This window comes from Salvelinus alpinus, chromosome 14 (genome assembly GCF_045679555.1).
Source record: "Salvelinus alpinus chromosome 14, SLU_Salpinus.1, whole genome shotgun sequence".
Taxonomy (NCBI): Eukaryota; Metazoa; Chordata; class Actinopteri; order Salmoniformes; family Salmonidae; genus Salvelinus; species Salvelinus alpinus.
This window is the reverse complement of record NC_092099.1, coordinates 21,817,948-21,842,684: the sequence shown is the minus strand read 5'-3', so window position 1 is coordinate 21,842,684 and position 24,737 is coordinate 21,817,948. Positions and strand designations below refer to the sequence as shown.

General features: G+C 40.7%; 1 protein-coding gene across 1 annotated transcript in view; it reads right to left on the bottom strand.

Moving 5' to 3' along the window:
* The window catches only part of LOC139539165 (collagen alpha-2(V) chain-like), a 62,557-nt gene that overhangs the window by 15,787 nt on the left and 22,033 nt on the right, over nucleotides 1-24,737 (bottom strand). The window contains exons 2-14 of the mRNA XM_071342011.1: nucleotides 7,711-7,935; nucleotides 7,472-7,491; nucleotides 7,305-7,370; nucleotides 6,898-6,951; nucleotides 3,762-3,854; nucleotides 2,433-2,510; nucleotides 2,174-2,218; nucleotides 2,033-2,086; nucleotides 1,622-1,675; nucleotides 1,448-1,501; nucleotides 1,298-1,351; nucleotides 1,139-1,192; nucleotides 773-817 (exon numbers count right to left, since the gene is read on the bottom strand). Of these exons, the coding sequence (XP_071198112.1) occupies nucleotides 773-817; nucleotides 1,139-1,192; nucleotides 1,298-1,351; nucleotides 1,448-1,501; nucleotides 1,622-1,675; nucleotides 2,033-2,086; nucleotides 2,174-2,218; nucleotides 2,433-2,510; nucleotides 3,762-3,854; nucleotides 6,898-6,951; nucleotides 7,305-7,370; nucleotides 7,472-7,491; nucleotides 7,711-7,935 (896 nt within the window). The remainder of the gene's footprint in view (nucleotides 1-772; nucleotides 818-1,138; nucleotides 1,193-1,297; nucleotides 1,352-1,447; nucleotides 1,502-1,621; nucleotides 1,676-2,032; nucleotides 2,087-2,173; nucleotides 2,219-2,432; nucleotides 2,511-3,761; nucleotides 3,855-6,897; nucleotides 6,952-7,304; nucleotides 7,371-7,471; nucleotides 7,492-7,710; nucleotides 7,936-24,737) is intronic.

Genomic DNA, 24,737 nt, shown 5'->3' with positions numbered 1-24,737 from the left:
CCCAGCCAGAGCCCGGACTTAAATCCGATCAAACATCTCTGGAGAGACCTGAAAATAGTTGTGCAGCAACGCTCCCCATCCAACCTGACAGAGCATGAGAGGATCTGCAGAGAAGAATGGGAGAAACTCCCCAAATACAGGTGTGCCAAGCTTGTAGCGTCATACCCAAGAAGACCTGAGCCTGTAATCGCTGCCAAAGGTGCTTCAACAAAGTACTGAGTAAAGGGTCGGAATACTTACGTAAATGTAATATTCCATTTGTTCATTTTTAATACATTTGCATACGTTTAAAAATAATTGCTTTGTCATTATGCGGTATTGTGTGTAGATTGATGAGGAAAAAAATCTATTGAATCCATTTTATAATAAAATAAAAAATTGTATAATTCATGAATTTAAGTATACCTGTTAGTTAAGCACATTGCACTGTTTATTTTAGACAGCTGAAAGAAATCTATCCAAAGGTTATGTACAGTACAGGCATGGCTCCTCATCATGGGCTGCATCCATATAGTGCCTTCCAATGCTTGTCTCCTTTCATTCTTCTTCACTACACTATGAAGAATCTAGACTGGTCAAAGCTAAGGTAGGCATCCACCATTTTGCTTTAACCTATCTTATCTTTTGTGAACTGTGCAGACGGAGAGGAGTCTTCCAAAGAACCAAGAGATCCTTATCAATAAAACATCACAATAAGGTTCAGTGCGTTTTGTCAGTGACTGCATAAGTTGCTAGTACACAATACTGTACATTTGAAATATTTTCCACTTACCATAGGGCCAGGTGTGCCAATTGGACCAGTGGGACCTAATGCACCCTAGGAGATCAATTACAAAAACATTGCATTCATCAATACATGCCTTTCAAAACTTTACAGTATGCATATACTTAATATATACGGAACAAAAATATAAACACAACATGTAAAGTGTTGGTCCCATGTTTCATGAGCTAAAATAAAAGATCCCTGAAATTGTCCATACGTACAAAAAGCTTATTTCTCTCAGATTTTTGTATATTATAGACTCATCTATATAATATCACTGACATATCATGACAGGAAATGACTATGATATCAATATGAATCATAAAAACATAGTGAGTGAGTTATAGATATAACATCATATAGATGCTGTACCTTAGATCCTACAGTTCCAGTTTCACCTCTTAGACCCATTGGACCTGCGTGACCCTGAAACAACAAAGTGTTATTTCTCCATTAGTGGACAATAACGGCGTGACACATGAGTTCACAGTGAGGTTCTTTGAATGTTTGTTGGGGTGGGGTCATACTTACTCTATGGCCTTTCAATCCAGGAGGCCCAGGTGTCCCTGGAAATCCTCGAGCTCCCTGAAATACATGGTATTTTAGTACAGTTTCAATACAGTATTCCAGTCATTTTAGTCATCATTTCAAGTTGAACACTTCCATTGATATATAACTTACCGCTGATCCAGGGAATCCCATCTCTCCCGAATTTCCTGATTTTCCTCCTTCTCCCTAGGATGACATCATAATAAATGAGTAACATGGCCATTACCACTAGTCCACTAAAACCATGTCTTTGATATGCAGGGTGGCGTCAGTACTCCGGCTGAACAGAGATGAGTGTTTACTCACGTCTTCACCCGGCTTTCCCGGTGGCCCTTCAGGTCCCCTTTGTCCAGATGTACCCTACAACAGAAGAGAATTATAAGACCTTGTATAAAGGGGTTATACATGCTTATGACAAGTCCTACAATGCATTAGAACTGCATCATCATTTATTATACCTGTCTGCTTTATGAAAAGTGTGACCATGAGATGAAATAGTCAACATAAACAGTTGCATAGAAATTGTGTCCACAACAATGTATGCCTTCTGACATTCTACAGTCTGTCAGTTTTGTGTTGTTTAAGAAGATGAATGTGACTACTGTGGTGCCAACATGATTCAAGGTGTTATCCTCATAGACACATTGTTGAGAATTGTTGCAACAAACAGGGAACACCTGACTAGAAACATGACATGTGACAAGGAGAATGTCATACCATGTGACCTGGATCACCGACTTCCCCATGGGGTCCTTGCGGTCCAGCATGGCCCTGAGAGAGAGAGTGAGAGGTTGGTGAACGGCTAACTCCAAATAGAGTTGTTTGAAATTATTTCTTCATGGGTTGCTTTTAACTTACAGGGTTTCCATTTGGCCCAGGAGGTCCTCTTGCTCCTGCCTCCCCCTAAAACACAGATGACATCAATGCACTCACAATCATTATTGGTAAAAAAGTATGGCCCCACAGACTCAACAAATAGTTGTTTCAAACATACATTAACATCATTAAGATAAAAACATTTGCTACATCACAAAAGTTTAATTATCCAAGCCATAGCAAAGAAATACGGCACAAGAGACTTAAGTGACCCAAGATAGTGTCACTGCACCCTTCTTACACTAGTTCCTTGCACCATGGCCGTTTGGCCGGCAGATTTCTCATCCCCAAAGCCTCCAGCCATCTGAGCTCCCAGTCCCTGGAGAAACAGAACCGTGATTTAGAGTATTGGAAATGCAATCTGCAACTCAGGGAACACTCAGCATCTCAATGGGACAGCTAACAGTCAGGGGGGCTGTCCTGTCCCCATACAATGTTTCTCAATAGGTGATAATCAATCTGCTAATGTTTTATGGTTAGGTTCGTTCATGCCCCCCCCGATCCCATTATCACCTCCCCCCACCCCACTCCTCTACTTCACGCCTGGTATCAACTGCTGCCTCATTAGTCAGGTGAAGCTTCCTGCCATCCAGGATCTTTATACCAGGTGTTGTCAGAGGAAGGCCTTAAAAATTGTCAAAAACTCCAGCCACCCTAGTCATAGACTGTTCTCTCTGCTAACGCATGGCAAGTGGTACCGGAGCGCCAAGTCTTGGTCCAAAAGGCTTCTTAACAGCTTCTACCCCAAAGCCATTAGATATCTGAACAGCTAATGAAATGGCTACCCAGACTATTTGTATCCCCCCTCTCCACCCCCGCTACACTGCTGCTACTCTCTGTTTATTATCTATGCATAGTCTCTACCTACATGTACATATTACCTCAATTACCTTGACTAACCTGTGCCCCCGCACATTGACTCTGTACCGGTATCCTCTGTATATAGCCTCGCTACTGTTATTTTAATGCTGCTCTTTAATTATTAGTTTTTTTTAGTTTTTTTTTACTTAACACTTATTTTTCTTAAAACTGCATTGTTGGTTAAGGGCTTGTAAGTAAGCATTTTCTCTGTTGTATTCTGCACATGTGACAAATAAACATTTGATTTGATGCAGTCAGTCTCTCCTCAACTCTTAGCCAATAGAGACTGGCATGTATTGTATTTATATTAGCCCTCTGATTACAATGAAGAGCAAGACGTGACTCTGTTCTGGGTCAAACAAGGACATTTCTAAGTGACCCCAAACTTTTGAACGGTAGTGTATATTTAAGCAATAAGGCACGAGGGGGTGTGGTATATGGCCAATTTACCACGGCTAAGGGCTGTTCTTATGCATAACACAACGTGGAGTGCCTGGATACACCCCTTAGTAGTGGTATTTTGGCCATATACCACAAACCCCAGTGCCTTATTGCTATTATAAACTGGTTACCGTAATTGAGCAGTAAAAATAAATGTTTTGTCATACCCGTGTAATACCACAGCTGTCAGCCAATCAGCATTCAGGGCCACCCAGTTTATAATTCACATTATACATTGTTTATGAGGGGTGGATATTGTGGTACTTACCCCTGGTGGACCCTGGTTTCCTGCAGGTCCGGGTTCTCCTGGATTTCCAGGCACACCAGGCTCTCCGTCATATCCTGCTGCTCCACGTAGCCCCTTCAATTAGATAATGTCATGTTAATATAAACAGAACGAAGCAAAGCATTACAGGTTCATACGGTGTCATTCATTATGTGCCAAATCATAACTTGATGTGAGACCTACATTTCTGCTCAAATCATGTATTGATATCAGTGAGACTTGAGTTACGGATCTCCATTTAGGTTTAGTAATATATGTGTAGACATTCATATTGCCTTCTGGTTCTAAAGCATGTTTTCTAGTTGATATGCAATGACAGTGGATGATGAAAAGGGCCACAAATGAGAGAGAAAATGATTACAGCGTATGCTTGACAAAACCGATAAATTGAATCAAGGGTGTTAAACATAATATGAGAGGCAGACCAGCAACATATGTCATAAATCATAAAGACTAATGTTGTTTTGCTAAATAAGATTCTGCTTAATGTATGCCCTCAATATGATCAGCATTCCAATGAGGGCAGCATATACATTCATCATTTATGTTTTTGTTGTGTACTGAATTTAAACAAAATACATACGTTTGCGGAATGGGTCTATCGGAATGTTTTCTAATGCTAATGTATTGTCCAGTTTTGTTTGCGCAATCTCTTGATCATCAAGACATAATTCATCAAAGAGACAAATCTCCAGAAAGTGCACAGCACATCAATTTGAACTATCTTCAAGTCATGTAGTCGCCATTATCTTTGAAGACATTGTATTATATTTAAGCATGACAAGGAAAGCCATTAATAAATTAATCCATCTAATTCTATTATAGTTATCACATAAAGTAGTTGCTTCTCTGAAATATTCTAATTCAATAGTGACTAAGTAGTAAGTTTATTATCATGTCTCAGCTTGATTAGCCTCAAGAAAAAAATTAAGGCTATGCTATACTTTAAAAAAAGGCTTGAGGGGGTGTGGTATATGGCCAACATACCACGGCTAAGGCCTGTTCTTAGGCACAACGCAAAGCGGAGTGCCTGGATAGAGGCCTTAGCCTATGGTATATTGGCCATATACCACAAACCCCTGAGATGTCTTATTGCTATTATAAACTGGTTACTAATGTAATTAGAGCAGTAAAAATAAATGTTTTGTCATACCAGTGGTATACAGGCTGATATATCACGGATATGAGGTCATGAGCGCTCTGGAGCAGGTTTCATCAAGGATTTCTCTGAACTTTGCTCCATTCATCTTTCCCTCGATCCTGACTAGTCTTCCAGTCCCTGTCGCTGAAAAAACATCCCCACAGAATGATGCTGCCACCACCATGCTTCACGGTAGCGATGTTGCTAGGTTTCCTCCAGACGTGACGCTTGGCATTCAGGCCAAATAGTTCAATCTTGGTTTCATCATTTAGGTGCCTTTTGGCAAACTCCAAGCGGGCTGTCTTGTGCCTATTACTGAGGAGTGGCTTCTGTCTGGCCACTCTACCATAAAGGCCTGTTGGTGGAGTGCTGCAGAGATGGTTGTCCTTCTGGAAGGTTCTCCCATCTCCACAGAGAAACTCTGGAGCTCTGTAAGAGTGACCATCGGGTTCTTGGTCACCTCACTGACCAAGGCCCTTCTCCCCCGACTGCTCAGTTTGGCCAGGCATCCAGCTCTAGGAAGAGTCTTGGTCGTTCCAAACTTCTTCCATTTAAGAATGATGGAGGCCACTGTGTTCTTGGGGACCTTCAATGCTACAGAAATGTTTTGGTACCCTTCCCTAGATCTGTGCCTCGACACAATCCTGTCTCGGAGCTCGACAGACAATTCCTTCGACCTTATCTCAGCTCACTGGTCACCATAGCAACACCCACCCATAGCACACGCTCCAGCAGATATATTTCACTGGTCATCCCCAAAGCCAACACCTCCTTTGGCCGCCTTTCCTTCCAGTTCTCTGCTGCCAATGACTGGAACGAATTGCAAAAATCACTGAAGTTGGAGACTTATATCTCCCTCACTAACTTTAATCATCAGCTGTCAGAGCAGCTTACCAATCGCTACAGCTGTACACAGCCCATCTGTAAATAGCCCATCCAACCAACTACCTACCTCATCCCATATTTGTTTTTGTTTTTCTGCTATTTTGCACACCAGTATTTCTACTTGCACATCCTCATCTGCACATCTATCACTCCAGTGTCAATTGCTTAATTGTAATTACTTCGCCACTATTGCCTATTTATTCCCTTACCTCCTTCTCTTCTTTTGCACACACCGTATACAGATTTTTCTATTGTGTTATTGTGTTTGTTTATCCCATGTGTAACTCTGTGTTGTTGTTTTTGTCACACTGCTTTGCTTTATCTTGGCCAGGTTGCAGTTGTAAATGAGAACTTGTTCTCAGCTGGCCTACCTGGTTAAATAAAGGTGAAAAAAAAAATAATACATTTAAAAAATGGCTTGGTTTTTGCTCTGACCTGCACTGTCAACTGTGGGACCTTATATGTGTCTTTCCAAATCATGTCCAATCAATTGAAATGATCACAGGTGGACTCCAATCAAGTAAATGCGTGTCAAGGATGATCAATGGAAACAGGATGCATCTGAGCTCAATTTCGAGTCTCAAAGCAAAGGGACTGAATACGTATGTAAGTAAGGTATTTGTGTTTTTTATTTATTTATACATTTGCTAAATGTTCTAAAAACCTGTTTTCGCTTTGCCATTATGCAGTATTTTGTGAAGATTGATATGAAAAAAAGTTATTTAATCCATTTTAGAATAAGGATGTGGAAAAAGTCAAGGGTTCTGCATACTTTCTGAATGCACTTTACCTCAAACGTCTTTCCCAAATCAATCAACATTTTTATATAACAGTCACCGTGTTGACTGCACAGGTGGGTCCACATGGATCATACTACTTCTGAGGTGCTGTCACATAAAAGGGATGGGTAATCACACTATTGCTTTAGTCCCAGGACAAGGAATGATAAAGGATTTGAGATTTGGCAAAGATCCAGTTTGAATCAAAACGCTTTTTTTTGTCAATGTGCCAATGGAAATAATTATGCAGTACAGAACTCAAGCTTTGCTAAAGCATAATGGATTTGCTCTGTGAGTCATGTTTGGAACGTACAGGTCTTCCTTTCTGTCCTCGGTCCCCTCTGAATCCTGGCGATCCGGGAGGCCCCTGTTTTAGGACAAACAGATGAAAAATTCACAATAGCGTAGACACAATAATGTTCCTCCATAAAGCCCATGATAATATCATTACTATGGAAACAGAGTAAAGTCATTCCGGATGCTCTGTCAAGTACAGTTGTACTACACAGGAATGCTTTCAGGTCAAGTTAACGGTAACTGTTCTCTTCTGCCATCTAGTGTCGACTCAAAGAGTTTTACAAAATCAACACCACAGCTGAGAAACAGCTGGTTAAAGCTATATGCACCAATAAAGCTGTATGTTGTTGAATCGCAACAAAGTTCCATATCATAAACTCAATTTATAATAGACTTTGAAAACAAAGTGAACTATAAGCTTACCATAGGCCCAGGACGACCTCTGATCCCAGTCACCTGTGGTACTTCACCAGGTTCTCCTTTCTGACCCTACAAACGAAGAGCAAGAAGACAGACATTGCTCCACCGTTTAAATTCAAGTAGTCATACGATATTATAAAGATGTATCACAATGATATACTAAAGCTTACCCTGTAGACTCTACCACCATCTGAAAATGACAGAACATAACAGACATAAAGAATCATGTCACAAAAGCATCTAGTCTACGGAGTGGAGTTAATTCCTATTTTCTTCATAGCAAAGCACTGAGTTCACACGTAGTTACATTAGTAGTTACACATTCATGAACAGTTCACACTGGGTTCTCTCATGTTTTTCATGACTTGGGGTCACAACAAATTTTAGGTCACGCTTTCTAACCACTCACCGGGTCTGCCGTTGCCACTGGTGTCTGAGCCGCCCTCGCTCTGGCAGATGGGACAGCACTCGCCCTCGGGGATGGTCACCTTCTCACAGTTGGACAGCTCATCGCACTGGATCTCATCGCACAGGACGGAGCCGCTGTCGCACACGCAGATCCGACATGGCTCTGGTTTCCAAATGTCTCGGTTGGTGTACACCTGGCCGTCGACCGTGCAGCCCGCGTCATCTCCTGTGGAAGGCGGGACCGACAGGACAGGTCAGACAAAGGTCAGAGTTCAGCCATGGAAAGTCAAACTTAATGCCCCCCTTCCTAAAAATATTTTCTGAATGCCAGGATATAAAATGAAACAAAATAATGGCAATAGGAAAAAGAAAACTCATGCTCTACAGAAATATTTTAAGTGGACGACAAAAAATATTAAATACTTAGGATGCTTAATAACAAACAACAAATATATAAAGATAACTTTATCCCATTTCTCAACAACATGAAAGCAGATCTAATTGAATGGAACATACCAAGAGTGTGCAAGGCTGTCATCAAGGCAAAGGGTGGCTATTTGAAGAATCTCAAATCTCAAATATATTCTGATTTGTTTAACACATATGTGTTATTTCATCGTTTTAATGTCTTCACTCTCATTCTACAATGTAGAAAATAGTCAAAATAAAGAAAAACCCTTGAATGAGTAGTGTAGATGTTCTAAAACGTTTGAACGGTAGTGTATATGGAGACTTTAGTGACAAAAATAAGAGGTTACATATATGCAATTAAAAAAAAAAATGTTTCCTGATCTTTCTTAAATCTCTTAGATATAGGATAGACACATAAGAACAAACTTCCTTTTGGGTCTATCTGTTGTTTCATGTACTTCATCTGTTAATTGATGCATTTATATGGTCTAATAACAGTAAGGTCAAATAAATGTTTTCATCAAATCATTTTTGTATATTTTTTTTGATACGTCAAGAGGTCTTAAAATTCAAAATCAAATAGCAAAATTATCCTTGGTATGACCGTCTTAAAACAATTCCATATAGCTTAGTAGTATTTTGGACTGACCAATGTAGATATTTTCAAATAAATGCAACTTGAGTTTCATATCACAACAGTTTTATTTGAAATCTTTTGGACATCAGAGCAATCTTAAGGGGATCCTATTTTATTCAGAAAATGATATTCATATGATAGTTAAGATATAAAAAACCTTGCAGAGAGCATATCCAACTGACAATCTCTTTGAAAAAATATAAACTTTTGGCACTAATACTAAAAATAACTGATATTGCACAAGATGGAGGGAATGTTGGAATATACTGTATCTAACAAAATTACAGCGAAAATGTAAGCTTAATCCAGTATAAACTAATGTATAGAACTGAAGAGACAAAATGCACAAATTCTACAGTACAACGGCAGAGTCATGTCTGAAGTGACAATAATGCATCCATTATTTGTCCGCGGTCAAACGACCACCCCTCATCACTGTCAAACTCTCCCTAAAACATTTCTTCTAATCGACCTGGCCTGGGTATCCTGGAAGGATATTGACCTCATCCTGTCAGTTGAGGATGCCTGGTATAAATAAGCATGCCCCTTTCAAAAAATGTAGAACTAAGAACAGATATAGCCCGTGGTTCACTCCAGACCTGACTACCCTCGACCAGCACAAAAACATCCTGTGGCGTATTGAACTAGCATCGAATAGTACCCGCGATATGCAACTTTTCAGGGAAGTCAGGAACCAATACACACAGTCAGTTAGGAAAGAAAAGGCTAGCTTTTCAAACAGAAATTTGCATCCTGTAGCTCTAACTCCAAAAATTTCTGGGACACTAAAGTCCATGGAGAATAAGAGCACCTCCTCCCAGCTGCCCACTGCACTGAGGCTAGGTAACACTGTCACCACCGATAAATCCACGATAATCGAGAATTTCAAAAAGTATTTCTCTACAGCTGGCCATGATTTCCTCCTGGCTACCCCAACCCCGGCCAACAGCTCCTCACCCCCCACAGCTACTTGCCCAAGACTCCACAGCTTCTCCTTCACCCAAATCCAGATAGCAGATGTTCTGAAAGAGCTGCAAAACATGGACCCGTACAAATCAGCTGGGCTAGACAATCTGGACCCTCTATTTCTAAAATGATCAGCCGCCATTGTTGCAACCCCTATTACTAGTCTGTTCAACCTCTCTTTCATATCGTCCGAGATTCCTAAAGATTGGAAAGCTGCCGCGGTCATCCCCCTCTTCAAAGGGGGTGACACTCTAGACCCAAACTGTTACAGACCTATATCCATCCTGCCCTGCCTTTCTAAAGTCTTCGAAAGCCAAGTTAACAAACAGATCACTGACCATTTCGAATCCCACTGTATCTTCTCCGCTGTGCAATCCGGTATCCGAGCTGGTCACGGGTGCACCTCAGCCGCGCTCAAGGTATTAAATTATATCATAACCACCATCGATAAAAGACAGTACTGTGCAGCCGTCTTCATCGACCTGGCCAAGGCTTTCGACTCTGTCAATCACCACATTCTTATCGGCAGACTCAACAGCCTTGGCTTCTCAAATGACTGCCTCGCCTGGTTCACCAACTACTTCTCAGATAGAGTTCAGTGTGTCAAATCGGAGGGTCTGTTGTCCGGACCTCTGGCAGTCTCTATGGGGGTACCACAGGATTCAATTCTCGGGCCGACTCTTTTCATTGTATATATCAATGATGTCGCTCTTGCTGCGGGTGATTCCTTGATCCACCTCTACGCAGACAACACCATTCTGTATACATCTGGCCCTTCGTTGGACACTGTGTTAACAAACCTCCAAAAGAGCTTCAATGCCATACAACACTCCTTCCGTGCCCTCTAACTGCTCTTAAATGCTAGTAAAACTAAATGCATGCTCTTCAACCGATCGCTGCCTGCACCTGCTCGCCCGTCCAGCATCACTACTCTGGACGGCTCCGACTTAGAAGACGTGGACAACTACAAATACCTGGGTGTCTGGCTAGGCTGTAAACTCTCCTTCCAGACTCACATTAAGCATCTCCAATCCAAAATTAAATCTAGAATCGGCTTCCTATATCGCAACAAAGCATCCGTCACTCATGCTGCCAAACATACCCTCGTAAAACTGACTATCCTACCGATCCTCGACTTTGGCGATGCCATTTACAAAATATCCTCCAACACTCTACTCAGCAAGCTGGATGCAGTCTATCACAGTGCCATCCGTTTTGTCACCAAAGCCCCATATACCACCTACCACTGCAACCTGTATGCTCTCGCCGGTTGGCCCTCACTACATATTCGTCGCCAGACCCACTGGCTCCAGGTCATCTATAAGTCTTTGCTAGGTAAAGCTCCGCCTTATCTCAGCTCACTGGTCACCATAACAACACCCACCCGTAGCACGCGCTCCAGCAGGTCTATCTCACTGGTCATCCCCCAAGTCAACAGCCACTTTGGCTGCCTTTCCTTCCAGTTCTCTGCTGCCAATGACTGGAACGAATTGCAAAAATCGCTGAAATTGGAGACTTATATCTCCCTCACTAACTTTAATCATCAGCTATCTGAGCAGCTTACCGATCGCTGCAGCTGTACATAGCCCATTTGTAAATAGCCCACCCAACTACCTACCTCATCCCCATATTGTTTTTATTTACTTTTTTGCTCTTTTGCACACCAGTATTTCTACTTGCACATCATCATCTGCACATCTATCTCTTCAGTGTTAATTTGCTAAATTGTAATTACCTTGCTACTATTGCCTATTTATTGCCTTACCTCCTTACTCCATTTGCACACACTGTATACCAATTTTTCTATTGTGTTATTGACTGTACTTTTGTTTATCCTATGTGTAACTCTGTGTTGTTTTTTTTCGCACTGATTTGCTTTATCTTGGCCAGGTCGCAGTTGTAAATGAGAACTTGTTCTCAACTGGTTAAATAAAGGTGAAATAAAGAATCCATGCCTTCTGGGAATGCTATAATATCCAAAAGTTATGGGTAGAGTTAGAATAGTTGGCTGTCAGAAGTATTACAATGTAAATGTAATTTTTATCCACCTGTCTGCATAATTTCAAGATATGGCATATGAGGGAGCAGTGAGAAACCTCATGGGATGGACTATACTTTTCCCATCAATCATCTTGAAAAAATGCATACTTAAAAATTGGAAATCAACCAATCCTCTATCGTTAACACAATGGAAAGGTCAAATCCTTTATAATCTAAATGTAGAAAGTGGGTGGGCGACAGAGAGAAACAAAACAGTGCAGTTTGAGGCCATCTGGCGGAGAGTGATGGGAGGGTGAGTATGGGGGTCTGGGTAGGTGTGATGTCGTTGATGTTTGTGTGTGTCTGTGTGTTGTCATTTGTATTTGTATGTTTTGTATTTTTAAAGAAATATAAATAAAAAATATTATCTAAAAATGTCAAAGTGAGTAACTCAAAGGAACTTTGATGGTAAAGAGCATATTAGGGAGATCTGCTTTCTGTGTAAAAATGTATGAGAACAGGGACAGGAAGAAATTGAACGCTCAAAATTACACCACTGCTCTTGAAATTCACTTTAAAGATTATGTGGTGTCATTTTTCATTTTTACAATATGTTATAGCTAAATGCTACAAATCATGGCACAGAGGATGGCACAGAGAGATGGCACAGAGGATACCCAGTTCTGGGTTACTATTTTAAGATAGGCTAGATGTTAAATGTTGAAAAAGAGAAAGTAACATGAAGACACTAGAGCAAAGCCCTGGTTAACTCTTCTGTGTTTAAAGTGTCCAATTGGGTTTGTGTTAATTTTGTTGTCAGTGATACTGGATGATAGCAAAGAAATCAGAAGGTTTAGCGATGTCAAGGTCTAGGGAGGAAACCTGTAATCTATAAAGCTAATAGGAAGTGAGCTATGAGAACATGTCTGAAGTATAACATTTAACCTTTCTAGCCCCGGCGTAGCTAGCGGAACTCCTCCCACATTCCACTGAAAAGGCAGAGCGCGAAATTCTAAAAATATTTTTTAGAAATATTTAACTTTCACACATTAACAAGTCCAATACAGCAAATGAAAGATACACATCTTGTGAATCCAGTCAACATGTCCGATTTTTAAAATGTTTTACAGCGAAAACACCACATATATTTATGTTAGCTCACCACCAAATACAAAAAAAGTACAGACATTTTTCACAGCACAGGTAGCATGCACGAAACCAACCAAACTAACCAAGAACCAACCAAACTAACCAAGAAACAACTTCATCAGATGACAGTCCTATAACATGTTACACAATAAATCTATGTTTTGTTCGAAAAATTTGCATATTTGAGGTATAAATCAGTTTTACATTGCTGCTACCATCACAGCTACCGTCAGAAATAGCACCGAAGCAGCCAGAGTAATTATAGAGACCAACGTGAAATACCTAAATACTCATCATAAAACATTTCTGAAAAATACATGGTGTACAGCAAATTAAAGACAAACATCTTGTGAATCCAGCCAATATTTCCGATTTTTTAAGTGTTTTACAGCGAAAACACAATATAGCATTATATTAGCTTACTACAATAGCCTACCACACAACCGCATTCATTCATCAAGGCACGTTAGCGATAGCAATAGGCACGTTAGCGTTAGCGAATAAACCAGCAAAAGATATACATTTTCACTAACCTTCATAAACCTTCCTCAGATGACAGTCCTATAACATCAGGTTATACATACACTTATGTTTTGTTCGAAAATGTGCATATTTAGAGCTGAAATCAGTGGTTATCCATTATGCTAACGTAGCATCTTTTTCCCAGAATGTGCGGATATTTCTATTAGACTCTCACCTATTCTGACCAAATAGCTATTCATAAACATTACAAAAAAATACATGTTGTATAGGAAATGATAGATACACTAGTTCTTAATGCAATCGCAGTGTTAGAATTCTAAAAATATCTTCATTAGAACATAAGGCTTACGTTATAGCGAGAGAGTGGCCAAAACCTGGGCGCAAAACTACTAGTACACAGTTCGACAGATATATGAAATAGCATCACAAAATGGGTCCTACTTTTGGTGATCTTCCATCAGAATGTTGTACAAGGGGTCCTTTGTCCAGAACAGTCGTTGTTTGGATTTAGAACATCGTTTTTCCCTCTTGAATTAGCAAGCACACTGGCCAAGTGGCGCGAAGCTCTCCATCGTCAACAAACACAGACAACGCAACACGCCTAACGTCCCGAAAAAATTTCAATAATCTAATAAAACTATATTGAAAAAACATACTTTACGATGATATTGTGACATGTATCAAATAAAATCAAAGCCGGAGATAGTAGTCGCCTATAACGACAGCTTTTCAGAAGGCAATTCCAGGTCCATCTTCGCGCTTTCCAGAAAACAGGAAATGGATGACTCGTCGTGCCAAGAGGATTTATTCCACCTCGGACCAAGATAAACACTTAATTTCTTCTCTCACTTCCTCTTGACATCTAGGGGAAGGTGTAGAAAAATATCCAAACATAACGATGGTCATTATGGCCAAACAGTTCTATTTTTGTAACGTCAGCCCAGAGGACATTTCCTCAAAAAGTATGATCTTTGTCCCCATGTGCAGTTGCAAACCGTAGTCTGGCTCTTTTATGGCGGTTTTGGAGAAGTGGCTCTTCCTTGCTGAGCGGCCTTTCAGGTTATGTCGATATAGGACTTGTTTTACTGTGGATATAGATACTTTTTGCCTGTTTCCTCCAGCATCTTCACTAGGTCCTTTGCTGTTGTTCTGGGATTGATTTGCACTTTTCGCACCAAAGTACGTTCATCTCTGGCAGACAGAACACATCTCCTTCCTGAGCGGTATGACGGCTGCGTGGTCCCATGGTGTTTATACTTGCATACTATTGTTTGTACATATGAACGTGGTACCTTCAGGCATTTGGAAATTGCTTCCAAGGATGAACCAGACTTGTGGAGGTCTACAATTTTTTTTTCTGAGGTCTTGGCTGATTTCTTTTGATTTTCCCATGATGTCTAGCAAAGAGGCACTGAGTTTGAAGGTAGGCCTTGAAATACATCCACAGGTACACCTCCAATTGACTCAAATGATCTCAATTAGCCTATCAGAAGCTTATAAAGCCATGACATAATTTCCTGGAATTTTCCAAGCTGTTTAAAGGCACAGTCAACTTAGTGTATGTAAACTTCTGACACACTGGAATAGTGATACAGTGAATTATAAGTGAAATAATCTGTCTGTAAACAATTGTTGGAAAATGTACTTGTGTCATGCACAAAATAGATGTCCTAACCGACTTGCCAAAACTATAGTTTGTTAAAATAAATTTGTGGAGTGGTTGAAAAGCTTGAGTTCTGTACTGCATAATTATTTCCATTGGCACATTGACAAAAAAAAGCATTTTGATTCAAACTGGATCTTTGCCAAATCTCAAATCCTTTATCATTCCTTGTCCTGGGACTAAAGCAGTAGTGTGATTACCCATCCCTTTTATGTGACAGCCCCTCCGAAGTAGTATGATCTATGTGGACCCACCTGTCCAGTCAACACAGTGACTGTTACATAAAAATGTTGATTGATTTGGGAAAGACGTTTGAGGTAAAGTGCATTCGGAAAGTACTCAGACCCCTTGACTTTCTCCACATTTTGTTACGTTACAGCCTTATTCTGACAATACCCTATAATGACAAAGCAAACTTTTTTGCAAATGTATTAAAAATAAAAAACTGAAGTATCACACTTAAATAACTATTCAGACCCTTTACTCAGTACTTTGTTGAAGCACCATTGGCAGCAATTACAATCTCAAGTCTTCCTGCGTATGACGCTACAAGCTTGGGACACATATATTTGGGGAGTTTCTCACATTCTTCTATGCAGATCCTCTCCAGTTCTGTCAGGTTGGATGGGGAGCTTTGCTGCACAGCTATTTTCAGGTCTCTCTAGCAATGTTCGATCTGGTTCAATTTTGGGCTCTAGCTGGTCCACTCAAGGACATTCAGAGCCACTCCTGCTTTGTCTTGGCGAAGGTGAACCTTTGACCTAGTCTGAGGTTCTGAGCGCTCTGGAACAGGTTTTCATCAAGGATCTATCTGTACTTTGCTCTGTTCATCTTTCTCTCAACCCTGACTAGTCTCCCAGTCCCTGCCGCTGAAAAACATCCCCACAGCATGATGCTACCACCACCATGCTTCACCGTAGGTATGGGGCCATGTTTCCTCCAGACGTGACGCTTGGCAATCATCAGATCAGAGAATCTTGTTTCTCATGGTCTGAGTCCTTTAGGTTCCTTATTGAAAACTTTGTGCCTTTTACTGAGGAGTGGCTTCTGTCTGGCCACTGTACCATAAAGGCGTGATTGGTGGACTGCTGCAGAGATGGCTGTCCTTCTGGAAGGTTCTCCCATCTCCACAGAAGAACTCTGAAGATCTGTCAGAGTGATCATCTGGTTCTTGGTCACTTCCCTGACCAAGGCCCTTCTCCCCCGATTGCTCAGTTTGGCCAGGCGGCCAGCTCTAGGAAGTCTTGTTCGTTCCAAACTTCTTTCATTTAAGAATGATGGAGGCCACTGTGTTCTTGGGGGCCTTCAATGCTGCATAACTTTTTTTGGTACCCTTCCCAGATCTGTGCCTTGACACAAGCCTGTCTCGGAGCTCTACGGACAATTCCTTCAACCTCATGGCTTGGTTTTTGCTCTGACATGCACTGTCAACTGTGAGTCCTTATATAGACAGCTGTGTGCCTTTCCAAATCATGTCATATCACTTGAATTTACCACAGATGGACTCCAATCAAGTTGTCGAAACATCTCAAGGATGATCAATGGAAACAGGATACACCTGAGCTCAATTTAGTCTCATAGCAAAGGGTCTGAATACTTATGTAAATAAGGTATTTCTGTTTTTATTTTTAATACATTTGCAAAAATGTCCAAAAAACTGTTTTTGCTTTTTCATTATGTGGTATTGTGTGTAGATTGATGAGGAAAAAATATAATTTAATCATTTACCTACTCCAAAAGCAGCAGAGAGTAGGCTATATCAAGAAAAGTTCCCATACGTTTTAACACAATTTATCCACAGTTACAACCAAATACTTATTCATTATGATTAATCTTTTTATCTACTTAATTATTTATTGAACTTCAATTCTACCAGGTAAGTAAGTTGACTGAGAAGAACACATTCTCATTTACAGCTAAACCTGATGAAGAGATGCAGGGGGAAGGAGAGTGGTTGTACTGTACTGTAAGCTGCATTAGCATGTCTAGGTAATCATGATAATTGACCAAAAAAACAAGCTAATTTATCAAAGAGCTAAGTAGTGTAAGCTCATGGAGTAGAAGTGACATGCAGATCCTTTACCTGTTACCATTGTAAACACCAGGTGGCACCCCTGAGCTTCATAGGTAACCCCTTGACAAGAACACACCTCACAGACTGGTCAGTGCCAGACTGACAGTGGAACATGTCTACCAGCCCAACAGCTCTTACAAGATACTACTTTTATAGCGTTCAAATGTTTCCATTTATTCAAATGTTTCCATGTATATATTTTCTTCAGTGTGCTGTGCTGTGAGGTCTGACTGGTTGGAAACAGACTGAGCAGTCGGCTATGTCATCACTTTGGCATTGTGGGGATAATGGCTCATTCCAGATAAGCTAATCTTCTAAATGAACCATGTTCACTCCACAACATATACAAAATTACCACAGGCAGAGTTTTCCCTGAAATCAGACTTCCTAAAATGGATGCCGTAGACCATGACCAAAATTTAACAAAAGTATGAAAAAATTATGACAAAAACTATACACAAAAATATCATCCTGGAATATTTGGTTCACCAGGATCTTATTTTCTATATTGGAGGAAGATAAAGTGTGTGAAAGAGTCTGACTTTACAGTGCTGTGCTGACTACTCAGCAAAGAGAAGAGAGAACAGATAAGGAGAAACTAAAACTCTTATTCTGGGAACTGGATCAAACAAAAGCAAATAAGTCCATGATAACCGCGTAGAAAGCCTGTGGGAGGATGTTACTGATACCATCAATCACTTTTGCCTTAACAAGGCACAATGAGGACCATATGGCTATCCCGGCACAGCCAGAAGAGGACTGGCCACCCCTCATAGCCTGGTTCCTCTCTAGGTTTCTTCCTAGGTTTTGGCCTTTCTAGGAGTTTTTCCTAGCCACCGTGCTTCTACACCTGCATTGCTTGCTGTTTGGGGTTTTAGGCTGGGTTTCTGTACTGCACTTTGAGATATCAGCTGATGTACGAAGGGCTATATAAGTAAATTTGATTTGATCTCAAATTAGAAGGAACTACAGTCTTGTCCAGCTACAATATGGCGTGATCAAATATACTGTAAGTAAATTTAAGTGATTGACTGTGGCAGAATTAAATGTTTTTCCCATGCCCCAATGAATGTCTGTGGTTATGAGTCATGCCGCCCCCATCAGCCGCCACACACAGCAACCCCCCACCGACACCCACCCTTATGTCTCAGAAAGCCGTATGGCGGTGGTGGTGGAACACTCCCCCTCCGTGGCAGCGTTGATCCGTAGAGCCTGTCCTCCACCATGTCTCCATTCTTTATCTGTGGACCTCTCTGTGGAACCAGTTCTTCACTCTACACTAGTCTAGGCTACTTAATAAACAGTAGATAGGCCCTCAGGAAAGTTTCTAGGTTGTCCATGTTCTAAACATTTGATGAGTCTAAAAAGTCCCGGGATGGGTTAAGTTGCTTGCTAAAAGCTCTGCTGTCCTTCCTCCAAGTACTATCCATAACTAAAGCCGGGACTTTCGTCAATGAAAACCAGTTTCCAGGCTATTGCTCTGTGAGAATGCACATTTGGAATAATTGAATCAATAAAACACTGGAACAAACAAAGAAGAAAATCATCTTCATATGAATTCAGACATCAAACATGTTTTTGCAAACCACAATGACATTTTTGTTGTTGTTGCCGTAACTGACTTTGATTGAAAAGGTCTTGGTTTGGATTCCTGTCCCCATGTATTTACTGTGTTTCTGTAACCTTGCAGATGTATTGTTATTATTTGTGGCAGATTAAAATTGACTACTGTCACGTAGGACATTTCACATCAGCTATATACAATATGCACATAGTTTGATTTAGTTCGCTTTTCTGAAACTCTCCCACAGAAAGTATTGCGCAACTGGAGAAGTGGCGGCCTGGCTTACTATAGGTTACGCTCATTGTGTAGTGTCACAAATATGACAGAAATGTAGCCAATAGTTATAATCAATGACATTTAAGCTATGGAGCCTGTAAGAGTCTTTAATAGCCTAGTTGTGCTCATCCTGTCGAGCTGATTGGTGAGTGTTGGTACGTGCAAAAAAGGATACACTCATATGTTGTAGTGGGGCCCATTTTTTTCTGTGTTTTAATATAAACAATAGTTGTTGATGTGTACATTTCAGAACCATTTTGTACATCTGAATAGCAGTTTGACCAATCTACCTTGTTTTATTTGAGCGCTAAAGCAATACTTTTTGTGCACCCCCCCATTGATTTAAAATACCCTCTCAGACATGTCATCCTGGAGCCAGGCCTACTCGTGCCCTCATAAACGCTCTTTGCAAGTGCACCCAGCAGCATTGGGTTGACTCTTGCAGGTAGGATGAAAACAACTACATCGACCATGATCCTTTGCTTGTTATGGACACTTTCACCATGATCCTTAGTGATTTTTTGGTACCATTCAGCCCCATTCAGCAATATGGCATGCTTCAAATTCAAATACTTCCAGCTTCATGTGCCATCAAGGGTTTTCCATAGGAATACGTGGATGATGTCAGCACTATCACTATCTAAGCTGACATTTTGACCACACCGCTCACATTACATGCGCGAGTGTTGTAAAATAAATGTACACATACATGTTATTCAATCCAAACTGCCCGTACGCGTCAATGAGCGTTTGCGTAGCCAGACTCTAAAATAGAACTTGGTTCTATGTATGATGCGTGATGCGCTGCAAGTCCCGCCTCTCCTGTCACCTCATTGGTTTTTAGGAGCATCTACCCACGTGGGTGATTGAAAGATCAACTGAGGTCCACTCTCCAGTCCAGTTGGTGGTGGTAAGACACCTTAAAGTTGGTTGCCAACTGCCATATAAAGTCCACAGAAGAAGAAGAAGAAGAAAAAGAAAAAGATTACTAGAAACTAACTATGTTTCCCCTTTTATCTATGGATTAATTGTTGAGATCACACGATAGAGATCACACAATTTTGTGTGACTCAAAATGGGTCAAAATTCAACAAAGATCCAGAAAAAGGACCTTGTGCATTTTAGGTGAAATAACATCCCAATGTTTACATCCCAGGACAAATTAGCTAGCAACAGACAAAATCGTGCGTGCCCGGTCTAGTCAGTGCAGAGCTTGGAAAATGCAACCCCCCCCCTCCCCCCTCTCCTCTCAGCTTAATTCATTGCAGGTTCCATACTTTCCTCGAACAGGTAATAACCTGCTAACAGTGAAAAAACATGCTGCCCCCCTTTTCTGGAGTTCGTCTGAATACTAGTGTTTTTCCCACTAGTATTCTCACTCAGACGGACCACTCCTGTTTGAGAACATGGACTTTCTCTAGGTTACTGAGAATGACAGAATGTTTAGTTGTGTTCTTAGTAAGACTCCCTAGACTGTTAAACTACCTCAGGGGGAACAAAAGCCAGATAAAGCTTACTACAAGCTCTATGGAGACGCAAGATTCGGAGCGTAGCAATGTATTTTTTGTCACAAAAGGTGATCCTTGAAATCCAGAATTCAACATACTTTTGTATTACCTGAAAATTGAGACTCGTCGTATCATTCATTCCACAGCCGTGGGGGGCAGTGTTGTTGCTTGGTTCCTTGATCTGATCAATAGGCTTTATAGGCTATTCATCAAAGTAGTCTGTTTTGCATTGATAACCAAATATAATCTCAGCGACTGTTCAAACTGTAAACCAAACAAGAATCCATCCAAAAAGGTATTTTTTTAAAGTAAAAACGAATGATTCCAGGCTATTGTGAAATGGTTGAACCTGCTGTAGCCAACTAGCTAGCCATGTTTTTTCTTTCTCCGTGACCAATACATGATGACGTTCTATTTGTAGCTGATATGGGAATTAATACACAAGCAGCATATCAAACTGGGATAATGTTTAAGGTTACACCAGCAAGTATAAGAATATTTTCCACAGCATATTATTTTATTATACATCTGATTATTTCACATGGAGATGTGGGAAGCTAATAAGGCTAGATAGCTTGCTATATTTTTAGCCAGGCTAAAGCCAGGTAGCCAGGCTGCCATCTAGCTACTACTGGCAAGGGAAGGGAAACACTATATTCACGCCACTTCGATACTGAAGTGAATTTTTCTTAGCAGTGTAGGAAAACTTATGCAGCAGGCTAGGATAATTAATGTAGCAGGTTAGGAGACTATGGTTAAGGTTACGGTTAGGGAACATTCTCTCCTAACCTGTTAAGAAAATCACTTTGTATCGAAGTGGCGTGAAAAGTGTGTCCCAGCAAGGGAAGGCGATTCTTCCGTGCGTTCACAAAATGAAATGACAAAAAAAATTAACTTTGCTATCACCCTCTTGTGAATGGGAGTGGGACTGGTGAGGATATCATGTTGCCAAAAGGTGTCCGCTGCTCCAAAAATCCCACTCCACCCACGCACATGCACGTAGATCAATGGAGCGGAGCTTGTAGTAACCTTAAAAGAGAACCGCAGCATCCAAACTTGAACGATGTCAAACATCTATGAATTCCAGTGAATCTGGCAGAAGGTGAAAATTAATGGGTACTTCATGGATTTTCCTTGGCTAATGTGGAAATACTCATAACACGTTGTGTTTGGGGAGTAGACTATTGCAGCCAGAAGTGTAGAGGTTACAAAATGACCTGATGGAAACAATGAGTCATTTAAACTCAACTCTCTCTTTCCCAAAAGCAAAAAAAACTCTATGCCAGCCAAACTGTTTCAGATAGTAGGCTTACGCTTGTTCAAATAGCAAGATGTCCCGAATGCTCTGTCAGGTGTCAGACGCATCCAAAAGCAGCCTAATCCTTTTGATATGACTTAGTCATTTTATTATTGTTTGTTTTCTATGTAGGCCTGAACAAATCTTCCATTTGGGAAGACCAGAGTGTTCCTGCTGACAGTGTTGATCCTGTAGGAATACTGTCAGCTTTTTCCAGGTCATGCTGATGAGTTACAGATGCTGGGTGGCTTTGCGGCTGCTGTGGTGCCTGCTGTGGTGCCTGCTTTGAACCCTTTGGTGTCAGAGCCTACATAAATCTCCCAGTTCCTCCTCCCCTTTGACGCCCTCCTGTCAATGGTTCACTGAGAAAGCTATCCAGGACAATGATTGGTCACACACAATTGGGTCACTATTGTGTCTATGAAGCTTAATGAAGGCTTCCTAACCCTTTTTAACACCTAGGTAGATGTTTCACAAATAATTTATAAGCAAATGCCATAAAGGGCGATATGACAGGTCCTTACACCTGGCATTATTGCCACGTAGCAGACGGCGTATTATGTGTGCAGCTTTTGAAGGCTTCATTAAGCCTTTTTATAAAACGGGTGGGACTAATCCTGGAAGCTGATTGGTTAAAATCAAATTTCATCCGGTGTCTATTCCACAAGTTACCACCGGCTAAAGCGATGACGTTGAAATGCCTATTTACTCTATTCCATCTCACTGTACAATCCACTGTCTCATCAGCCCAGCCAGGCAATTTAATAAACTTGATCCCCACTGTAAAAAGCATCTAGACATTATCTCCCATTTCATTTAGACTAGCAATTGGTTTTCAGTAGCAAATATTTGTATAAACCTTGCTGTCTATCTCCCTGACATTTGCAACATTGTTTAAATATTGCATTTCAATCTCCAGCTGTCCCATAGTAATGAATGTGTAGGGGTCGGGACTCGGGACGAGTCAGATAGGCAGGCAGCTTTTCTCAGCCAGTCGAAATCATGAATCAGCATAATTTTTATGAATATATACAAAGAAACGGCAAAGAGAACAAGTCAAACTAAACGAGATGCAGTTAGTTTGCAGTCTTTCCAGCTTCAGTTTGAAGTGATTGTGTTAGCTGTGATGTTGGCTAGCTCTGAACAACAGTGTCCTGAGGGATAAGAACATTGCCAATCAGTATGGCAATAGAACATTTAGAACGAACAACTGGATACAGAACAAAAAATACTTAACAACTGGGTAGCATCTCTGGCAACCGAACCAATAGAATGAAACACCAGCTGGCTTGGGTAGCAACCCTAGATTTGTGTTGGGACTATATCTTGTGGAAAAATGAAATAGTATGATTAAATTCATACAAAATTTTTTTTTAATGAAAATATGTCAATCATTATTTGAATATGTTGGTGACCCGTTGTATAAAAGTGATAATGCCCTCGAAGCCGGTGTTTGGAGGATATATTGGCACGGTTTGCCGGTCCTCGACTTTGCCTCGGGCCTATATATCCTCCAAACACCGGCTTCTCTGGGATTATCACATAAATTACATACAGTATATTCCAACATTCCCTCCATCTTGTGCAATATCAGTTATTTTTAGTATTAGTGCCAAAAGTTTATATTTTTTTCAAAGAGATTGTCACTTGGATATGCTCTCTGCAAGGTAGTGTGACCTAAAACTGCCTTTGCATTTTAAGTGTTGAAATTGGTGTTAAGGACTCCGAAATGTCTTGTCAGCACCTAGTTACTACAAAGTGTCAGTTCAAAGTGAACGTAAACCCTATGATACCTGGCCCTCTGTGCTTTGTTAGGGGTGTCCAGAGGAGTTGCCTCCCTTCAGAATGTTATAAACAACATTATTTCATATTCCAAAGTTGTGAGGTATGAGAGCTGGGGATTATAGGCAAACCTTGTTGGCACAACAGAAGACTGTTGCTTCTGGTTTGAACACGCACTTCACCTTCCCTTCCATTCCATAAACAAGGTTAGGCTGGGGTAGGGATGGGGAGTGAAATGAATAAGTAGCTGATTACATGCCTGTGCTTCTTTTTCTTCTGGAGCTGTCTCTGACGGTCGGGGCTTCCTTTAAAGAAAAATGAAACCCTCAAGTGGTTCCAACCATGTTTGCCTGGGAGGATGCAGTCATTCTAAATTACTCCTATCCCCCTTCCACTGACTACTAGTTTTCAATTGTCTTTGTTCCACAGAGCTCGTCTGTGGTCAAGTACCGTCTACACTGCAGGCCTGGGTTTAAATAGCATTGAAATCTAACAATTACTTGTGTTTTGCTTCATTGAGCTTGCCTGGGAAAAATTGCATAGTCCTAAAAGTGCAAACCCTGCCTCCAGGCAGGCTCAAAGAAACGGTCGAAGACTTAAAAATCTTAGAAATCATTTAAATACTATTTGAACCCAGGTTTGCCACACTGAGATGTCCCTCTTAATTAGATGCAGAATATTTACAGTAATTCTATGGTGTTCAAGGAAGGCTTGAGTAACTATAATATGTGGAAAACGTATTTATTTGGCTATAACATATACTTATACTGGATTAAAAATACAGCCCTAGCAAGCCAGAACAGAAAGTAATGGCGCCTGGGGAAGGTTATGGGATAAGATCAGTATGGTAATTAATCCTTCACATAATCATATCAAACATGACTGGAAGCTACAGTAACAAGCTAGGTTTTCTCTTTTGCACGACTAGCTTTCTGCAAAATGCAGTGAGTTTAGACCAATGTACAGCAAACCATCCAACTGCAAACCAGTAGTGCTCAAAAGGGAGAATAGTAATAGCTACATATGTACACACTTCTACTAGCAAGGCACAACAATATGCCAGTTACTGAAAATAATAACATTTTCAAGTCATCAACTTGACTTCAACCTTATCTGGCCATGTGGTTTACCTCAAGATGGCATTTGGCTTGCTCTGTAACTGTGTATGGTTTGTGTGTTTGCTTTTTTCCCTTTCAGATGAATTACAGCGCTCTGACCACAAAGCCAATGATGTTGAG